General features: G+C 50.2%; 1 protein-coding gene across 5 annotated transcripts; it reads left to right on the top strand.

Moving 5' to 3' along the window:
• Positions 1-1,456: 1,456 nt before the first annotated feature.
• Positions 1,457-18,581, top strand: AIFM2 (apoptosis inducing factor mitochondria associated 2). 5 transcript variants are annotated; one of them, XM_064269657.1, is made up of 10 exons: positions 1,465-1,511; positions 3,842-3,986; positions 9,008-9,201; positions 9,535-9,650; positions 11,103-11,222; positions 12,047-12,139; positions 14,639-14,810; positions 16,116-16,268; positions 17,818-18,018; positions 18,288-18,581. In XM_064269657.1, the coding sequence occupies exons 3-10, from the start codon at positions 9,024-9,026 to the stop codon at positions 18,437-18,439; spliced, it is 1,185 nt and encodes a 394-aa protein (XP_064125727.1). In that variant the 5' UTR covers positions 1,465-1,511; positions 3,842-3,986; positions 9,008-9,023; the 3' UTR covers positions 18,440-18,581. The 5 variants fall into 5 exon arrangements, with proteins under 5 accessions (XP_010587498.1, XP_023402795.1, XP_064125727.1 ...); XM_010589196.3 differs by lacking the exon at positions 3,842-3,986 and having other exon boundaries at positions 1,457-1,511; positions 9,011-9,201; XM_023547027.1 differs by lacking the exon at positions 3,842-3,986 and having other exon boundaries at positions 1,463-1,511.
• The last annotated feature ends 1,986 nt before the right edge of the window (positions 18,582-20,567 follow it).

Genomic DNA, 20,567 nt, shown 5'->3' with positions numbered 1-20,567 from the left:
AGCATTGGGCTGGGAGGATGGAAGCTGCCAATGTGCTGTGTGTCCTCTGGCAAGCTGATCTCTTTATATGAAACATCTACAATAAAATGGCTGCTGTATCCATTGCAGCTGTGTGCTCGACCCCATGCTAAAAAAAAAAAAAACACTCTCATAAATGACCTCACTGAATCTTTTCCACACTTTTAAGGTAGGTGTTAATGTTTGCACTAAAAGGTGAAGGTGGCTTATCTTTTACCAAGTCAGCTTGATCCTACCTCCGGGTTATAGCTTGCACTAGTCCATTTCTTTCCAGATAAAGGTCCCAGCACCCTACTTTTTCCCCCTCTGGACCAAAAACCAAACCAAAACAGTTGCCATGGAGTTGACTCCAATTCATGGTGACCCCATGTGTGCCACAGTAGAACCGTGCTGCATAGGGTTTTCAATGGATAATTTTTCATAAGTAGATTGCCAGGCCTTTCTTTCAAGGTGCCTCTGGGTGGACTCGAACCTCTAACCTTTTGGTTAACAGCTGAGTGCTTTAAATGTTTGCACCACCAGGGACTCTATTCTCCTAACTAGTCTCCCCAGTTTCACCCAGGCAGCCCTTTCACTGCCATCCTTTCACCATAGACCATAATTCAGACCTGCTGCCCTGCCTTAAACCCTTTGGTGGCATCCCATTGTCTTTGGTGTAACAGAGGCCGTGGTCACCAGCACCATAGGCCTGCGTGACCCTGCCGGCCCTCCAGCTACACTGCTCTATGGCTCCCAGCTCTATCCTGCCCCTGGGTCTTTGCACGCTGGAATTTTGCACGCCCGCCGGAATGGTCCCTCCTCTGCTCTCCAGAGCTAATTTCTCACCTTTGGAGAGAGGCCTTTGCACGCTTCCCTTACCCCAGCTGGTGATAGTGTTTTTGGTTTTTGTCTTGTTTTGTTTAACATCTGTCTTTCCCCAGACTGTTACCTTGCTGACAGCAGGAACCATGTCTGTTTTGTTCTTCCTTTTATCCCCCAGCGCCTAGCACAGGGCTGGCATACAGTAGGTGCTCAACTGGGTCTGATGTATTATTATCCAAAAAAAAAAAAAAAAACCCAGTGCCGCCGAGTCGATTCCGACTCATAGCGACCCTATGAGTGTATTACTTCATGTGTGAAGAAAGAAGGTTTAGGTAACCGGCCCTAGGTCCACAGCCGGTCCGCGGGGCAGCCTCACGCCTAAGGGTCCTGCAGCCCTAAGGGTGTCTCCCGGAAAGTCAGGCAGGAAGGCGTTTCTGAGCTCAGGGAGTGTTGGGGCGAAGGGCGCTGTCATTTGGTTTGAAGTTCGAGGCAGTTCGCTCGCGGTCAAGGTCAAGGTCAAGGTTACTTTCCACAGGCCGGCCCTGGAGCGCCCGCCAGGCTGCAGTTCCCCCGAGGCCCGCGGGGGGCGGTGCGCTGAGTCACGCCCCGGAGGGGGCTTCGAGCCGCCGGCGCTCGCCCGGAAACCGCGGCGGGAGTGCAGCTCGCGGGCGCGGCGAGGGAGCAGCCGGAGGGTGAGGCCGCGCTGGGCAGGGAGGGCTCCAGGGACCCCAGCGGGCTCAGAGCCGGGCCCGGGACCCGAACAGGGGCGTGGGGGAGGGGAGCAGAGCTTGACAAAAGCGATAGACAGCGTCGGGGAGTCGGCGCGGGGGCGTGTGGCTCTGGGAGCGAGGTCTCCTGGGACGCAGGGCTCAGACCAGCACCACCCACTCACCCCCAGAACGAACCCGGAGGCTTGCTCCCTGCGGAGCGCAGACGCGGTCCGAGTTTTTCCTTCCCTGCCTCACTCGGAAGCTGCTCCGAGTTAAAGCTCCAGCCCTCCCCGCCCGCCCTCCGGAATCCCTACTCAGCCTTCCCGAGTAAGACCGGCTCTGGCCGGGAGGAGAGGGGCAGCGGGGAGACGCCCCTTTTCAGGCGCTGAGTCCTAGCAGAAATTGGTCTTTCGGGGTTACGTTGGGTGCGTTTCCTAGGGGGCTGGTCCCTGGTGTCCACTGAGGGAGGCCACCCGTCCCTTTCCGTCCCCCGGGTGGAAAGGGGAGGCTCATGGTGCTTCTAGCGGCACCCTCATCCGGATGGCCACTCTGGAAGCAGCGTCCAAAGAGCCAGTGTTGAAATTCACGCTCGGCAGCAAGCAGCGACGATTTAAAAGCTGTGTGTGGTATTTGTGATATCTGTGACGCAGTAGGGTGAGCTGGGGTGATGTCCTTGTTTTGATCAGAGCCCACATACTTCTTTCCCTGTGTCTTCTGAGGCATGGCCTCTCAACAGCTTTGGCATAAATTTAACTCGCTCATTTTTCGGCAGATTCTTAAAGGCCCTTGGTCTGTGCTGTTAGAGCAGAGCCTTTGTAATCTCATTCCACTTGTTGTGACTTTGGGAAGGATCCCCCTGGGTTCAGACTCAGAGTCCTTGGCAGAGAAAACAGGATTTGCTGAGCAAGTTACAGTGCAAACCAGATTGTGTGTGTGTGTGTTGGTGGTGTTTGGAGGGGGGAGCATCGAGCAAAGTTAAAATTACCTCAGAGTTGCTGGACAGTGAGGCCCCTTTTCAGCTGACTTTCCTGAATCTAGATGCAGAAGATAACAGTTGAGATTCTCTGTGCCTCCTCCCTTGGTTTGGATGTTCAGTTGAAAATCAGTTGGTGGATTTGGCAGTTTCTTAAAAAGTTAAACATACAGTTTATGACCCAGCAATTTCACTCCTAGGAATATATACCCAGATGTCCAGAATGTGGTCCACCCATACAGTGGAATGTTATTAAGCCATAAAAAGAAGTGAAGTACTGAGACATGCTACAACATGGACGAGCCTTGAAAATATTATGCTAAGTGAAATACTAAGTCAGACACAAAGGCCATATCGTGTATGGTTTTATTTACAGGAATGTCCAGAATAGGCAAATCCATAGAGACAGAAAGTAGATTAGTGGTTTCTAGGAGTTGGAGGGATGGGGGAACAGAGGGTAACTACTAATGGAGTTTCCTTTTGGGGTGATGAAAATGTTTAGAATTAGATGGTGGTGATTGTCGCAAAACCTGGTGAATATACTAAAAACCACTCCATACAACTGATGACTGCCCTGACAGGGAACACAACAGAGAGCCCTTGAGGGAGCAAGAGAGCAGTGGGATGCAGACCTCAAACTCTCGTAAAAAGATCAGACTTAATGGTCTAACTGAGACTAGAAGGACCCCAGAGGTCATGGTCCCCAGACCTTCTGTTAGCCCAAGACAGGAACCATTCCCAAAGCCAACTCTTCAGACAGGGATTGGACTGGACTATGGGATAGAAAGTGATACTGGTGAAGAGTGAGCTTCTTGGATCAAGTAGACACATGAGACTATGTGGGCAGGTCCTGTCTGGAGAGGAGATGAGAGGGCAGAGAGGGTCAGAACCTGGCCAAATGGACATGAAGATAGGGAGTGGAGGGAAGGAGTGTGCTGTCTCATTAGGGGGAGAGCAACTAGGAGTATATAGCAAGGTGTATATGAATTTTTGTATGAGAGACTGACTTGATTTGTAAACTTTCACTTAAAGCACAATAAACACAGAAAAACCACTCCATTGTATACTATGAAATCGTGAATTTCATGACTTGTGAATTATATCTAAATTAAAAAAAATCAGATGGTATGAGGCTTTCCTCTTTTTTTAATTTTTATTGTGCTTTAAGTGAAAGTTCACAAATCAAATCAGTCTCTCACACAAAAACCCATATACACCTTGCTACATACTTCCAGTTTACTCTCCCTCTATGAGACAGCCCGCTCTCTCCCTCCACTCTCTCTTTTCGTATCCATTTCGCCAGCTTCTAACCCCCTCTACCCTCCCATCTCCCCTCCAGGCAGGAGATGCCAGCATAGTCTCAAGTGCCCACCTGATCCAAGAAGCTCACTCCTCATCAGCATCCCTCTCCAACCCATTGTCCAGTCCAATCCATGTCTGAAGAGTTGGCTTCGGGAATGGTTCCTGTCGTGGGCCAACAGAAGGTCTGGGAGCCATGACCACCAGGGTCCTTCTAGCCTGCTTTCCTTGTTTTTAAAGCTGTACTATTTCTGCAAAAATGTCACATACTCATTAAAAAAAATTAAACAGTACAAAAAAGCTCAAAGAATAAAATAAAAATGTCACTTGGTAACCCCTGTTAGCATTTTGGTTCAGAGTGCAGGTCAAGTTAGACTGTTGAGGAATGAACTCGGACAAGGTACTGAACTGCTTTCCAAATGGGGAGAAAAGCCCGCACCTATTAAATGTGAAGAGATGGGCCCAATGTATGCTAGCTATTGTAATGGTTACATGATGTGTGTACGTGGCTAGGTCCTTGTGTCTGACTGACTCTAAGTGGAATTAGACTCTTCATGCTACTCCGATGCCTGCCTTTTTCATAGATAAACTTTTCATGTAAAAAAAAAAAAAAAATCATCCAAAAGGGTAAAAAAGAAAACCACCCATCCTTTATAAATTAATGGCTACAGAATATTTCATTGTATGGGTGTATCATTTTATCCTATTGTCTCCTATGGATGGACGTTGAGGTTGTTTGCCCAGCGCTGCTATGTGTTCACATATAATTCCATTCCACAGACACATTTTTTAAAATTGTTGTTGAAAATATACACAGCAAAGCATACATCAATTCAACAATTTCTATGTGTACAATATAGTGACATTGATTACATTCTTCAAATTGTGCAGCCATTCGCACCTTCCTTTTCTAATTTGTTTCTCCCTTATTGACATAAATTCACTTCCTTCTAAGCTTCCTCTCTAACCTTTTGAGTTGCTGTTCAGAATTTGATCCCATATAGTAGATTTTTAAAGAGCACCAGGCTCATGGCAGACATTCTTTGCTAGTTAAGCTAGAGTGTTGTTCAGTTGAAGGAAGGCTTCAGGAGATATTTTTCGTTTATGGTTTCAGGGCTAAAGATTATCTCTGAGCAGTAATTTCAGGGATTCATCCAGCTTCAATGGCTCTAGAAAGTCTGGATTCCATGAGAATTGAAAATCTGTTCCATGTATTCTCCTCTTTTGATTAAAGCTTCTTCTATAGAATTTTTGATCAAAAAGTTCAGTAACGGTACTGGCACCATCTATTTCTTCAGGCCATACATACTTTTTAAGCATCTACAGGGTATGTGGCCAGGAGTGCAGGTCCATGGCTTAAGCATACAATTTGGGAGTCTGGCCAAGCAGAAGGGAGTCCACCTGTCCTTGGGACTGGGCGAGAATGGCATTGGAGAGCTGCCCCACACAGCTGAGGGAGAGACGACATGCCTGAGTGTTGGGCAAGGGAAGCTGCTGAGGAGGAAAATGGACTTTGGCTGGGGAATTGCTGGCTTCCCCACACCCTGCCTAAGGGTGTCATAGGTCAGTAGAGGAGAGAGAAGAGCAGATTCCACGGAGAGGCCTCAGGCAGCTTGGATGTAAAGCCACCTCCCCTCCCCTGGCTCTGCCTCTACGGTCCCCACATGGGCCTGGCTATGCCCTCAGCCCTCAGACCTCAGACCCAACATGTGTCTGCCTTCATTAAGGGGTGCTCCTAGTTGGGTGAGGGAAGACTTTGCCCTTTGGGGAAGCCAGGTCATGATTCTGGGGGGCTGAGCCAACCCACTGCCCATCAAGCCCTGTCTTGGGATCTCTGGACTTTCTCTCTTCCCAGGAAAGGGCTGGTATGCCCACCTGATCTTCAGAGCTGGCCAGTGTGTAGGCCCAGACTCTGCCCTGGGGTGATGTCTGCTGGCCTCTCTCACCTTTCCTCCTGTCCTCCCCGCCACCCTTCCCCACATTTTTCCCAGCCTTTCCTTCTTGCCACTGGGCCTCTGGCCTAAGCTGTTCTGTCTGCTGAGAAGACCCCTGACCCCAGCTCATTTCATTTTCAAGCTTCCCTCAGCAGTTTAGTGTGACCTGACCCACAGTAGAACCCTCATCTCGAGCTGTGTAGACCCCTCTCAGGGCCTGTACCCAACCAGTGGGGCTCTCTGGGTATTTTTCTGACTCCCTTGCTGCTGCCAGCTTGAAAGGGTTGTGCTGAAGGGGGCAGGCGAAATGCCTCCCTCCCACAGCCAGCCTCATCACCTCCCACGTTCCCAGGCCCTGCTCAGTCCCTGGTGTCTGCTCTCCTGACCTCTGGCCAGGCCTCTGGGCCTTCCTGGGTCCTTGCCCCAGGAGATAGTCCTTGTGGCCCAGTTGGTAGGTTCAGCCTGGCAAATGCTCAGGGGATCAGCTCTGGACAACACTTTTGAAGGCCTGGGACAGTGAAGGTGGCACTGCTTGCCAGGGCATTTGTCATTCCCAGCCTTGCTGAGGGCTCAGTTTCTTCATCTGTAAAATGGGTGATATGCACAAGCCTCAGTGCATTGGTGGCTACACAGGCGATGCAAGGAGGATGGCCTCTGTACTAGCCGGACGCTACCCCCGCCCCCACCCCGTGCTGGTCGGCTGGAACGTGCTCCCCATGGAGCCCTTTGGCTGCTTCCTGTCTGTCCTTCAAACCTGACCTCAGAGTCCACTTCCTCCTTTCATGATACTCCCTTCTGTCCCCCATGTGACCTCACCCCTTCACTGAAGCCCACAGCTGCTGCTTGGGCCTCTCTTACTGCTTTCTTTCCTTAGGGGCTCTCCCAGCTGCTGGTTCACTCCTGCCTGTCCTTGGGGCCTGGCACAACCCCTAGCTAGCCTTCCCCAACAGGCCAGTTACCCTGAGCCCGTCCCCCAACAACCGCCAACGCTTTCAGGATCTCACCTGCAGTCAAGATGGCTCCTCAGCCAGCAGGGCGACCCCTCTGCACCTGAGCGCCCTCTGCCTCCTGCAGCCCCACCCTAATGTCCTCCGGGGCTATGCTGGGCTAGAAACCAGGCCCCTGGTCGCAGCCCAGGCCAGCCCCTTGGAAGATTGGGATACAGCAGGGGACCCGGCCCCTAAGTTCAGGCTGCCTTGCACACTTACGTCTGCTCAGTGGTTCCGTGTCGTGTCAGAGACCCAGCACAGCGCTTTCCTCAGCCTCGTGTTCTCCGGCTCCGCTCGGGGCCAAGGGTCCTTGAAGTTTTTCTCTGTAGGAACGCAACCAAGGCGTGTTCTTAGTTTGCTGGGAACTGATCAGGCTGTCCCAGTGCCCGGATGATGGAGAGCTTGGGGTGCCTTGAGCTGTCCCTCTACCCTCTGCAGACTCCCCTCAGATGACTGCGCCCCAGCCCTGGGGTGGAGCAGGACCTTGCTCCCACCTCTCACCCTGGAGTCTGCTCTGAGCCTTGCCTCTCCCCGCCCTCTCTCTGACCAGCAGACATGCCTTCCTGCTCATAACTAGCACCGTTTCTTCCCCTAGCAGATGTTTCTTCCTGCTGCTTATCTCCTGGGGGTGCCCCCGCCCCCCGCAGTGCCTCACCCCATCCCAGGTGTACATGTGCTGTTCCAGGAATGTAGTGGTGACCTCCCTGCAGCCCCTGCTGTCTGCCACTGCCACCACCTTGAGTTGCTCTGCGTCCTCTTTTGCAGGGTGATGGTAATAATCTGCTAGTTGATCTCCTTAGACCTGGGCTCACGCTGGTGACTTGAGGGCTGGGCAGCGTCTGAGGCAGGGTTTGGCTAGCTCAGTGCTTGAAGAATCTGTTTTAGTTCCTTTGGATTGGGGCATCCATGCTTTAGTTCCCCACATGTGTGGCGCCAGTTCTTGTGATTGTACACCTGCCCAGCTGCCCCACGTTTATATTACCCACCTGTTGGGTTCTCCAGCAAAACAGAGGCAACAGGATACACACACACACTTAAAAAGAGATTTATTTTAAGGTATTGCCTCATTCGATTGAAGGGGCTGGCAAGTCCAAAATCTGCACGCAGGCAGCAGACTGGAAACTCAGCCGAAGTTAATGCTGCAGTCTTGAGGCAGGATTTCTCCAGGAAACCCCAGTTTTTGCTCTTAAGGCCTTCAACTGATTGGATAAGGCCCACCTACATTGTGGAGGGTAGTCTCCTTTACTTAGAGTCAACCAATTGTAGATGTTAGTTTAGACATACCTACAGAGTACCGTCACAGTAATACCTAGATTAGAGCTAGATTAAGTAATTGGGTACCATAGCCTAGCCAAGAAGCCCTGGCGGCACAACAGTTAAGTGCTCGGCTGCTAACCGGAAGGTGGGTGGTTTGAATCCACCAGCAGCTCCGAAGGAGACAAGACCTGGCTATCTGCTCTCAAAAAGATTGTTGTTATTGTTGTGTGCCATCGAGTCGATTTCGACTCATAGTGACCCTGTATGACAGAGTAGAACTGCCCTATAGGATTTCCAAGGAGCAGCTGGTGGATTTGAACCACCAACCTTTTGGTTAGCAGCCTGAGCTCTAGAGCTCTTAAACTCTATGCCACCAGGGCTCCCCCATAGAGCTTACAGCCTAGGAAACCCTATGGGGCTGTTGTCCTCTGTCCCATAGGGCTGCTTGGAGTCAGAATTGACTTGATGGCACACAACAACAATATAGCCTAGCCAGGTTGACGCACAAAACTAACCATCACAACCCGGCCTTCTGAGTTTGCGAGCTCTGCTTTTGTCAGGGGAGGGACCATATCTGCCTGTCTGTCTTTCTGACTGCAGGATCCGGAGCATAGAGCATGTCAGAGAGTGGAAACTCTGTAAACGTACATTGTTGAATCAATGTTAGTCCCTCTTTAAAAGCCTTTGATGAAGTATATTAAGTAAACAAAAGTGCAGAACAGTTTGTTTAATGTGTACAAAAAATTATCAGGATTGAGCACAGAACATTTCTGGAAGGATTCATAAGAAATTGGTAACAGCGGCTGCCTCTGGAGAGGGGGACTAGGTAGTGTGGAAACAGGATCTCTCGTTCCTTCTGAATGTAATTCAGATTTTACAAAATAGAAATTTCATTAAAAAATGATTATGTAATTTAGAAAGGCCAAGCCTTGGCATTTGAAGCCTTTCTCGTTTGGGGTCCACCCCTTCCCTCCCAGCCCTCTCTGCCCCCTGCTGACTCTGATGTGGTTTCCCCTACTTTCCTAGCAGTCCCTGGTTCGAGATGGGGTCCCAGGTCTCAGTGGATGTGGGATCAATGCACGTGGTGATCGTGGGTGGGGGCTTCGGCGGGATGGCGGCCGCCAGTCAGCTCCAAGCAATGAACGTCCCTTTCACGCTTGTGGACATGAAAGACTCCTTCCACCACAACGTGGCAGCCCTCCGGGCCTCCGTGGAGAGTGGTAATGTTTTCCCTTTCTGGGCCTTTCTTTGTGAGAGTGGTCTTGCCCTGGCCCATAGGGTGTGATTTCAGGGGCTAGGAATAGTTTTCTCCAATAAAATTCCACCATTAGACAAATTCCGGAGAATCTTTAAGAAGCCACCAAAAAAAGGCCCCAGAGGTAAACTTGAGTTTCTCTGAGGGCTCCAGGCCCAGGCTGGCACTTTAGGGGGCAGGGGGCGGGGCAGCTGATTGGCCATGGGCGCACCCATTAATATACAACACAGGAAAGGTTCTGGCTTCCCCTGAGCAGCCCCTGATCTGCACTGTGACCTTTTCTGTATCCATCTCCCAGGGTTTGCCAAAAAGACATTCATTTCCTACTCAGTGACCTTCAAGGACAACTTCCGACAGGGCGTGGTGGTCGGGATAGACCTGAAGAATCAGACGGTGCAGCTGCAAGGCGGTGAGGTGAGCACTGTGGGAGGCTGTCCCGTTCCCTGGCTGGCCTCAGGGCTTCTAGAGGACATGCTGCTTGTTGTCCAGGAGAGAGAGAGAGCCATCTGTGACCTCTGAGCCCAAGCCCGGGCCTGGGCAGATAGCAGATTCTCCTTAAACAGAGACCTAACCACAGCAGCCACAAGAATATGGTGGCAGATATTTCGTGAGCCTTTCCTGTGTGCCGCGCACTGTTCTAAACCTCTACATACATTTCATTTAGTGTTCATGGTGACTGTGAGGTAGGTGTGTACCCTCATTTTACTGAGAGGTTAAACAGCTTGCCCAAGATCCCATAGCTGGCAAGAGACTAAGCCAGGATTCAAACCCAGGCAGTTTCACCTCAGAGCTCAGGCTCTAAAAGCCAGTGTTCTGAACCAGCAGCAGGCCTGGCTAGCCCAGGGAGGGCCTCCTCACTGTCTAGAATCAATGGTTAGACTTATGGCCAAACCTGCGTGATCTCATATCCCCTGGACTGGAGGTTGATGGCGGCAGAGATTTCTCTTCATACATGTTTGTATTCATCACTCCCAGTGTATGGCACCAAACCCATTGCTGTTGAGTTGATTCCAACTCAGGACAACACTGTGTGTTACAGAGTAGAGCTGTAGCTCCATTGGGTTTTCTTGGCTGTGATCTTTATGGCAGCAGATTGCCAGGCCATTCTTCCACGCCACTGCTGAGTGGATTCAAACCACCAACCTTTAGGTTAGACACTGAGTAAAAACCATTTGCACCACTGAGGGATGCTGTGTATGGCACTGGGCCTGGCATAACCTGCTTGTACTGACTGGAGCTTTATTAGTGAGCTAACACCAACTCACACATCCCACTGAGGGTCCATTCCAGGCCCAGCCCCTGACTCTGCATTCCGAGCTAAGAGGAATTGAAAAAAAGGAGATAATTCCTACCCTTAATGAGTATACAAGTTAGCGTGAATCCATCCTCCATGAATTTAATTTTCGGGCCAGAGAGTCTCCTGGCTGAAAAGATTCCTGAGAGGCTCCTGTCCTGTGGTTTCTGGCATGCCTCTCAGAGCCTTGGGCCAGAACAGGGGGGTCTGCAAATGCCTCTCAGGCCTCCAGGGGATGTGGGGGCTGAGTAGGTCCAGTTTCCTGCCTCCCTGCCTCTGGCTGTGAGGCGCTCATCCTCCCTGTTTCCGTGTGGGATGGCTCTGGTTGCTCAGGAGCCCTCCCAGGCAGGAGCTATGATCCGTTCCCTTAGGGAGTTCCCGGGTTCTTGTGGTGTCCCTTGGCCTAACCAGTGCGGTAGTTTTGCTCCCCGCAAACTCAGAGCTGCCTCAGTATGCCCAAAGCAGCCGCTTCCACCTGGTGCTCCTTGGATGGTGGGGGGCTGGTTCGGGAGCAGACACCCAGGCCTTCCTTGCCCTGTCCTGCCCTCACCTTTCCTCTTTTGTCCTTATAGGCACTGCCCTTCTCACATCTCATCCTGGCCACAGGCAGCACTGGGCCCTTTCCTGGCAAGTTTAACCAGGTTTCCAGCCAACAGGCTGCCATCCAGGCCTATGAGGACATAGTGAGGCAGGTGAGCTGCCAGCTGACCAGGGGTGGGGACAGAGGAGGTGGGCCTCCTGGGAGAGTGGAAGAGCTGGGAGAGGCAGGTGGCTGTGCTGACACCGGGGGCAGTAATGAGGAGTCTTCCTGCAAAAGGACCTTTGGACCTGTCATCCAAAAAAACCAAACCAAACCCATTGCCATCAAGTTGGTTCCAACTCACAGAGCCTGGAAATGAGTCCCCAGATCCATTTACATTGCTGATAGGCTGTCCCGGTCCCAGAGTCATCTCTCCTGCGGCTTTTCACTTGCACGCTGCTCCCTGTTAGAGCAGGGCTTGTGTTTTGAGAGCAGGCTGGTATCTGTGATCTCCAGTCAGGTTTCCAACAGTCCTGAGAGGTGGCTGGGGCAGGGTCTGCCGTCACCATTTAACAGGCGAGTAATGGATACCCAGAGAAAGATCTCAGGGTGAGTGCTGTTAAGGGGCGGAGGCCAAGTCTCTCTGCAAAGCTTCTGAGAGGCCTGGGGAGCCTCTCATGCAGCGATGAGCAGATGTTAGTGTGGAGGTTTGGGACCTGGCTTTTGATTCAGACCTGGGTTGTGCTCATCTGTAAGGTGGGCTAGTAATAACACCTGCCACATGGGGGGCTATTGTGAGGATTGAGTGGGAAGATTCAGGGGAGATGTCCCACAGATGCTTGGCCCTGAGGAAGCACTCAAATTGGGACCCCATGTTTGGAAAGGGAGTTGTGTTTTCTCTGCTCTTCTTTGGCCAAGGAACCCATGCCCCAGGCTGACCCACGGAGCAGTGGGTGGGTTTGTGGGTGTGTTTGACATTTCCTTTTCCTTACCCAGGTCCAGAGCTCACAGGTCATCGTGGTGGTGGGAGGAGGCTCAGCGGGAGTAGAGATGGCAGCAGAGATTAAAACAGAGTATCCTGAGAAAGAGGTAGGGCTTCTGGCCTTGGCCTTGAACTCTAAACGACTGACTTCTTTCTTCCTTATCTTCACTTTCTAACGAACCTCAGGAGCTTGCTCAGGGCTTAGGAGGCAGGAGGCCCACTGAGACAATGTGGAGTGTTTTTTTTCCCACCTGTGCTTTCTCTCTGCACTGGGGAATCCCCCGAAGTGATTCCACAGGGAATTTTTCTGGGAGACCCAGGACCTCCCTGCATCTGAAGTTCACTCAGAGAACCAAGCTGTTCTGGGTGTGGCCTAGTTCAGTGAAAGGTCCTGCCCTCTGTGCTCCAGCAGGTGGGTAAAATTCGGGGAGATACCCAGAGGCAGTCAGGCATAAAGAACAGTGACACGCTTATAATTCCCTGTCTACCTTAGTGAAGTCCCTCAGTGGTGCAAATGATTAACCCATGAATACTAACCAAAAGGTTGGTGGTTCGAACCCACCTAGCAGTGCTGTGGGAGAAAAGCCTGGCAGTCTGCTTTCATAAAGACTGTAGTTGTCAGGTACCTTTGAGGTGACTTTGGGCAACCCCGTGTGACAGAGTAGGACTGCCCGTAGGGTTTTCTAGGTGGTAATCTTTACGGGAGTAGATTGCCATGTCTTTCTCCTGTGGAGCTGCTAGGTGGGTTCCAACCACCGATCTTTCAATCAGCAGCTGAGTGCTTAAATATTGTGCCACCAGGGCATTTCAGCCAGGAAAAACCCAGTGGGGCAGTTTTACTCTGTAATACACGACGTTGTAGAAACATAGTATCTGATTACCTCTTGTTGCTGACCACCAGCTTGGACAAAGAGGACATCAGTTGGTTATTTTTCTGGGGCAGGCTGTGGCCTTTGGTCTTTCTCTTCATTAGCCTCAGGCTGTAGTCCTTGCTCTGGAGCCACAGCATGGTCCCCACCCCGTGAGAGTGGGGAGAGCCTGCAGTCGGCCCCTTGAGTGCCCATGCTGGGGAAGGACTGGTGGCACTGCCTCCTGCCCATGAGGGTGCCATGGGCCTGTCCTGTTCCCTTCTAATGCTCGAGGGTTAGAGGACCTGCCTGGCACCCCTGGAGGGCAGGAGAAAATCCTGGCATGGTGGTGGTAAGGACTGGCTGAGGGCTGAGTGATGATCAGTAACTATGGAGCCTCTAGGGAGGAGCTAAGAAGCCCTGGTGGCGCAGTGGTTAAAGTGCTCAGCTGCTAACTGAAAGGTCGGCCATTCAAACCCACCAGACACTCCATGGAGAAAGCTGTGGCAGTCTGCTTCTGTAAGGATTTACAGCCTCGGAAACCCTGTGGGGCAGTTCTACTCTGTTCCATAGGGTTGCTGTGAGTTGGAATCGACTCGACAGCAACAGGTGTTTTTTTAGGCAAGAGTTTGCAGTTGATGCCAACCCAGCTTCTGAGGGCTTCTTGGAGTCTGTGGGTGGTTCTTTTCCTCTAGGGAAAGGCAGGTTGGTTTTGAAAAGTAAAACCAATGGGGGCTAATTTAATTATGTGACTATTTTCTGACAGTTGGAAATTATTATGAGTGATTGATAAAGTTTATTCGTTTTGATTTACAGGCTTAAAGACTAGTCTATAATTTCAAGTAACTCAGTATACTTTCTATATGCTTATAATTAAAGACTAATAAGATCAGTAGTAAACCCAAATGAAACTCGTTGCTGTCGAGTTGGTTCTGACTCACAGCGATCCTACAGGACAGAGTAGGATAGCCCCACAGGGTTTCCAAGGCTGTAAATCTTCATGGAAGCAGACTGCCACATCTTTCTTCTGTGAGGCAGCTGGTGGGTTTGACCCACCAGCCTTTTGGTTAGTAGCTGTGTACTTAAGCACTGCCCCATCAGGGCTCCTCAGATCAATAGTAGCGAACCTTTAATGAGAAGTTAATGTCACCTGAGTTACGTGTTTTCTACATGTTTTGTCATTACAAAGTTCCTGTGAGTGGGACTGTGCTCCCCATTTTACAGTGATTTAACAGAGGCTTTGGGAGTTTCCGAGTATCAGAGATGGGATTTCAATCCAGGCAGGCTGCTTCCGGAGCTAAGCTTTGCATGTTAATCCAGGCTGCCTGCCACTTCCCAGTGCTGACCCAGCCAGCCCGTAGAGCCGTGTCTGGATGTGCTAATTTTAGGATCAGTCTTACTGTTAAACGTCAGCCTGAATTGTATTTAGAATGTTGATGGCTCATATATAAATTGTGTAATTATAAGTGCCCAAGGATGCTTGAAAATCATTTTCCAAGTGGCCACAGGTGAGATGTGGATTGTAGAGCATTGGGGCTTTGGTGGTCTTGGCCCTGGTGCAGCAGGGTAGAGACTAGGCATTGGGAGATGTGGACTCACCGCTAATTGGCTCCAGCCTTGGGCAAGTTTCTTCTCTGGGGCCTCAGTTTCCTCATCTGTAAACTGGAGGTGGGGCAGGGGAGGTGGGCTGATGTGTTTTGAAGCCTCTACACAAATCCCAGTGACTCCTCCTGCGTTCTTGTGCGTGTTTTGTCGCAGGTCACTCTCATTCACTCCCAAGTAGCCCTTGCTGACAAAGAGCTCCTGCCTTGTGTCCGGCAGGAAGTGAAGGAGATCCTTCTCCGGAAAGGCGTGCAGCTGCTGCTGAGTAGGTGCCACTTTGTCTCCCTCCCTGCCCCTCTCCCTGGCCTGCTGAGATTTGGCTCCACAGGTTGGTCCCTGCTTTTCAGCTTGAGGGTGGTTGTGGTCAACCCTGGGAACTTGGTTTTCTACTGTATCCTGGGGTCAAACACGAAGCAGCTCAGAAACCCTCCTGAGCATTGTCTTAGTTACCTAGTGCTCCGTAACAAAAGATACCACAAGTGGGTGGCTTTAAAGAAGAGAAATTAATTTTCTTACAGTTCTAGAGGCTAAAAGTCTAAACCAGGGTCTCGGTCATGTCAGTTCCTTCTGTGAGCCTCTTTCCTGTTTTCTGGTGTCTGCTCACAATCTTTGGCGTTCCTTTACTTGTAGAAGCATCCTCCCTTGGCAGCTTTCTTCCCCAGTTTGTGCCTCTGTGTCTATTCTGCTCTTTTTATAACTCAGAAGTGATTAGGTTTAGGACCCACACTACTTGGGCATGATACCATTAACATAACCAAAGAAAACCCTTATTTCCAAGCAGCGTCATATCCACAGGTACAGGGGCCAGGACCTTGATACATATTTTTGGGGGACACAATTCAATCCGTAACAAGCATCAAAGTCTGGCAGCAATGTCCTGGCTATCAATTTGTGTGCAGTGCAGTAGATGGTAGGATGCTTATTTCTTGAGTGGTTTAAAAAATTTATCTAAAGGATTTGACCTGAATTATGATGTCTCTGTGGTAGAGGGAATAGTTTTAATGGTTTGTATTTTGAGGATGGTGAGGAATGTGGCATTTGTCCAGAGTAAGAGGAAAGAGAACCACCCAGCATTTTAGAGTGGGGGCTCTAATCCCCTGAGGTAACCCACACTTCACCACACTGGGCCTGAGCCTCCTCATTTTTAACAGGGCAGGGGTTGAAGTGTTTGGCACCTGGTTGCGCAATAATGTTACCGCCTTTACTTTCAGGCAGCTGGTGTCATAAGCTGGCTTCTCTGACTTTTCTTGTTTTGACCTTCGTCGTTGGTGTTCTTGGAGCTCTTGTCCTGCCTAGTTAGGATGGTATAGCAGACATTCAGAGAGGTGCATTTGAGGTCTTGTGTCGAATAGCTTTTCCCAGAACTTCTTGGGAAACTCACTTCCCCAAAGTCTTCTTAGAACTTTCATCCAGTTGGATCCCTTGGGCCCAGATGTGCGGCATGTGCTTCTCGGGACAGGACAGTGGACTGGGGGGCAGGGTGTGGTGGGAAGATGGGAATGGAGTAATGTCCCCAGTTGGGCCAGGGGGGTCTAGCCTTCCCCAGGTGCAGTCTTGATGTGGGCCTGGCCTTGGTGCATTGCCCACCCTCTGCCTGCCTCCTAGTCACGGAACTCCCCTGCCCACGTGACAGGCGAGCGAGTGAGCAACCTGGAAGAACTGCCTGTCAACGAGTATCGAGAGTACATAAAAGTGCAGACAGACAAAGGCACGGAGGTGGCCACCAACCTGGTGATCCCCTGCAACGGGATCAAGGTCAACAGCTCCGCCTACTGCAGTGCATTTGGTAAGCAGGAGGCCAAACGATGGCCCCTTCCCCAGGCTGACTCTTCAGTCTGAGGGGAGAAGGCCCTGCCTCTAGTCCTCACTCCGGGAATCACCACCGCCCTGCCTTTTGCCCTTTCATCCCAACAGCTCATTTGATATTTCTGAACGCCAGCATTAGACTTTAAATTCAGGTTAGGGTCCACTCTTGCTATGGTTTCCTCAGCTGTGGAAAGGTGACCCAAGTGACCAGAATCTTCCAAAATTCTGGCCTGCCCCCTAGTGGTCAGAGATGGGAACATGTTTCAGAGAGATGAGAAAGTTCCCTTTGTTTTCTTGCTTACACAGAAAAAAAAAAAAAAATTTGTTTTTTTGGGTGTAGAGATAATTCCCGGGCATGTCTGTTGACCTGATCAGGTATGCTGCTCTCCCCAAACCCCAATCCAAGCATTTGACCACTTGAGCTTGGAACGACTGTCCGGGGAGTGGGGCCAATAGTATGGCCTCATGCTCTTTAAGCTCAGTATTTAACTATTTAGCCAGTTGGAGGTAGGGGCAGGTCAGCAGTGGTGGATGATCCAGTCAGCAAGGTAAGCACAGGCTTACTTGTGCTTACTTACTAATTTGTAGTGCACCGTGCTTACCTTGCTGACTGGGTCATCTGTCTCTGTCAGAGACTGTAAATTTGAAAAGAGGTTTGATTTTGTAGGAAGGGTTGGGAGAGAGCCATACCTCAAAGCAGAATCTTTGATATAATAAAAAAAATATGAAATTGTTCACTACAAATGATCTAGTAAGCAAGGTAAGCACTGTGCTTACCTTGCCTATTGGATAATCCTCCCCTTGGCAAGTGGGCTGATGTGCTTTGGAGCCTCGATGTGTGAGCTGGAGGCTCAGTGGCTCCTTCTTAGGCCCTGTGGTTGCTTTGTGTCCCCAGGTCCCCATTACCTGAGTGTCCTTTCCCAACAAGGGGCTCCTGCCTTGTGGCTGGCAGGAAGTAATTATCTAATCCCAGAGGACGGAAGCTAGTCCCAGCTTTGGGGGGGGGGGGGAGGGAGTGGGATTGAGGGTTTATAATGGACAGAGACCCCAAAATTTAATACCCAACTGTCCTAATTATGTGTTTTGAAAGGTATGTTCTTTTAAGTACCTTAAAAAAAGACAGACTTAAAAGAACATGAAAGAAGCCCTGGTGGCATAGTTGTTAAGAGCTCGGCTGCTAACCAAAAGGTCAGCAGTTCAAATCCACCAGCTGCTGCCTGGAAACCCTATGGGGCAGTTCTACTCTGTCCTATACAGTCGCCATGAGTTGGAATTGACTCGATGGCAATGGGCTTTTTTTGTTTGTTTGTTTTGACGAGTTCCACACTGGAATCAGTAACCCTGCTTTGCTGGAAGAGTTCTGAGATAGGGACTGCAGGCAGGAGTTAATTGGGAGGGCAGTTGCCTCTTGAGGGTGCACCTTTGGAGGGTGACTTGGCCAGCGTCTAGAGCTCATCCTCACCTGGCTGTGGTGGCCTCTTAAAATGGTGGCTGAGGCTCTCGGCTCTGGTGTTTGTTTTGCCTGGCAGAGAGCAGACTCGCCAGCAATGGTGCCCTTCAAGTTAACGAGTACCTCCAGGTGGAAGGCTACAGCAATGTCTACGCCATCGGTGACTGTGCTGACGTGAAGGAGCCCAAGATGGCCTATCACGCTGGCCTCCATGCCAACATTGTCACGACCAACATCATCAACTCCATGAAACAGAGGCCCCTCAAGGCCTACAAGCCTGGTAAGGGAAGCCCACGTGCTTTAGTGTGGCGAAGCCTTTCTGGACTTTAAGATGACTCACCACTAGAACAAACTCTCAGAGTTGGTGACAGAAACACCCTGCTCGAGTTCTTTAAGAATAAGTCAGAGACTTACCGACCTTCCTGAGAGTCTTACACAGTCCCTTGCCCTGAAACTGAAGGCCCCAGGAGGGTTTTGTGCTCTGGGAATTGTAGGCCTGTAAATGCCAAGCACAATTTTTGTTTGTGCCCATGTCTTTCCTCTCCACAGGTGCACTGACATTCCTCCTGTCCATGGGGAGAAATGATGGCGTGGGCCAGATCAGTGGCTTCTACGTGGGTTGGCTCATGGTTCAACTGCTCAAGAGTCGGGACCTGTTCGTCTCCACGAGCTGGAAAACCATGAAGCAGTCTCCACCCTGATGGGGAAGCTGGGCGAGGGGCTGAGGTTCACAATGGATGGGTGAACAGACTGCTGGACAGACGACACCAGTCTAACAAGTGCCAAAAAGCCGAGCTTTTTTTCTGGAGTCCGATGCCAACAATGTACTGCCTGGGAACACAACTTGTGTAAAAGCAACTTAAAAAACTGGGAGAGACAGAGGGGAATTAAACAGAGACACCCCCAAGAGAATTCTTTCTGGGTTTGAAAGGTCTGCTGGAATCTGTGCTGACTGAGTGGCTCACGTTGTTGTGGGGAGGGCACAGTCAGCCACCTCTACCCCAGGCTCCTCTTGGGTGTGTGTATTGGAGGGAGGAAGGCTGGCATTCAAGCTCTCAGAGTAGGGAAAGGAGAGAGCCATCATCCCCTTGGTAAGGGCAGGAAGGACAGCCTGCAGAGTGAGATAAGCTAAGGCAGGGGGCCTGGGGTGCAGAGTCAGCTTGCACCCACACCTCTCTCACATCAGAGCGTGGGGGCTCATAACTCTTGCACCACCCAAGTGAAATGGGTAGTTATTAATAGGAGCCTAATTATTTTTTAATTTGGTATTTCCTGAACATTTCCTATTCATTAACTGACTCAAAAAAATTTATTAAGCACTTGGTGTATGCCAGTCACTGTGCCACATACATGGTTCCTGCCCTTGTGAAACTTAGTTTAGGAAGCTGTTAACATTCAGATAGGAGCCTGACACATAATACTCAATAAATGTTATCGCTTCTTTCTCTCAGAATCCAATTCAGCAAATTACATACTGAGCTACCCCTGGGAACCAGAAATGATACAACTAGGGCTGATAAAAAGATTTACAATTTACCTCAGGCTTTCTCAGGTATTCCTCTCTGAAGCCTCACAAAATGCCTAGTAACACTGGCTTGGCCTCACTGGACGGACGAGGAAACCAAGACTCAGAGAGGATGACATGTCCAAGGCTCACAGCTAGTGAGCATCAGAGCCAGGATTCAGGCTTGCTGCTGAAATTGTGTTGATTCATTATTATTACTTCTAAATCTTGAATAAGAAGCTCGATTTTAAACTGCCTCTAACATAGTCCCTACAGTCTTTACTCTTAATGAAACCTTCTATATTCTCATTTTTATATCCTGATTATATGCCATAGGTTACATTTAAGAAGAAAGAGTTAGGCAAAAGTTCCTTCCTGGATTTCTGGTTAATCCATCCTAACAAAGAGTGAGTTTTTAAGGTAACAGGTTGAGAGCCCAGCCTGCCAGCCACTAGAGGTGTTTAAGGAAAGGCAGCCGAGCTAAAGTGATCCTTTGGTGGTTGTGATCTGAGTAGCAGGGAGCGGAGGAGTGTTCAGCAGGTGACCCCTGCATCACCAGGCTGCAGACATGAGCCCACTTGTGAGTGACAATACTCTAGCTGAATGCTAGGGGGCTGGCAGGAACCTTTGCAGTTTTGTGCTTCTGGTTTCTTGGCCAACTCCAATGTCACTTATCTGGAGGCTCAGCTACTTAGAAATAATGCCAGCCACTGCCTATCTTAAGGTATATAAATGACTCCTGTATTTGAGATGGAGTCTCTGGGAGCACAAATGGTGAAATGCTTAGCTGCTAACCAAAAGGTTAGTGGTTCAAGTCCAACCAGAGGTATCTCAGAAGAAAGGCCTGGCAGTCTACATCTGAAAAATCAGGCATTGGAAACCCTACAGAGCACAGTTGGACTCTGACACATGTGAGTCAGAATCCACTTGACAGCAACTGGTACTGTTATATTTGGGAGAGGATTCCCAAAAGGGAGGGCCCCATTTTGGACCACACAGGTTAAATCTCTGTATCAGAAGGAGTTGATGAGTTCATCTAAGTAAATTCAGGCCCTGTCCCTCCTGGTGCTGCTCATTCCTGCCTACTTTTGATTGTGGCCACTCCGGTACTTGGCCAGAGTTTTGGCACACCAGCTGCAGGGATTCTCAGCCTGCCGGTCCAGGATCCATTCCATCTTGTTGCCTCAGTGCCTGAGGGATGATTGCCCCACCCAGGCAAGTAGCAGACGCAGTGTTGATGGGAGCTTCATCCAGGGCCCATGGACACCCACTACCAAGGCTCACCCTCCCTGGCTGTTCACGAGAAACAGGCCATTATGGTGCTA

Source organism: Loxodonta africana, chromosome 16 (genome assembly GCF_030014295.1).
Source record: "Loxodonta africana isolate mLoxAfr1 chromosome 16, mLoxAfr1.hap2, whole genome shotgun sequence".
Taxonomy (NCBI): Eukaryota; Metazoa; Chordata; class Mammalia; order Proboscidea; family Elephantidae; genus Loxodonta; species Loxodonta africana.
This window is presented reverse-complemented; position numbering and strand designations above follow the sequence as displayed.

What these genes read in the sequence shown, in the direction of transcription:
- AIFM2 (XM_010589196.3), top strand. Translation starts at nt 9,024, where the DNA reads ATGGGGTCCCAGGTCTCAGTGGATGTGGGATCAATGCACGTGGTGATC. An exon ending in CGCCTACTGCAGTGCATTTG is followed by an intron (nt 16,269 to 17,817) that starts GTAAGCAGGAGG and finishes TTTGCCTGGCAG; the next exon opens with AGAGCAGACTCGCCAGCAAT. An exon ending in CCTCAAGGCCTACAAGCCTG is followed by an intron (nt 18,019 to 18,287) that starts GTAAGGGAAGCC and finishes TCCTCTCCACAG; the next exon opens with GTGCACTGACATTCCTCCTG.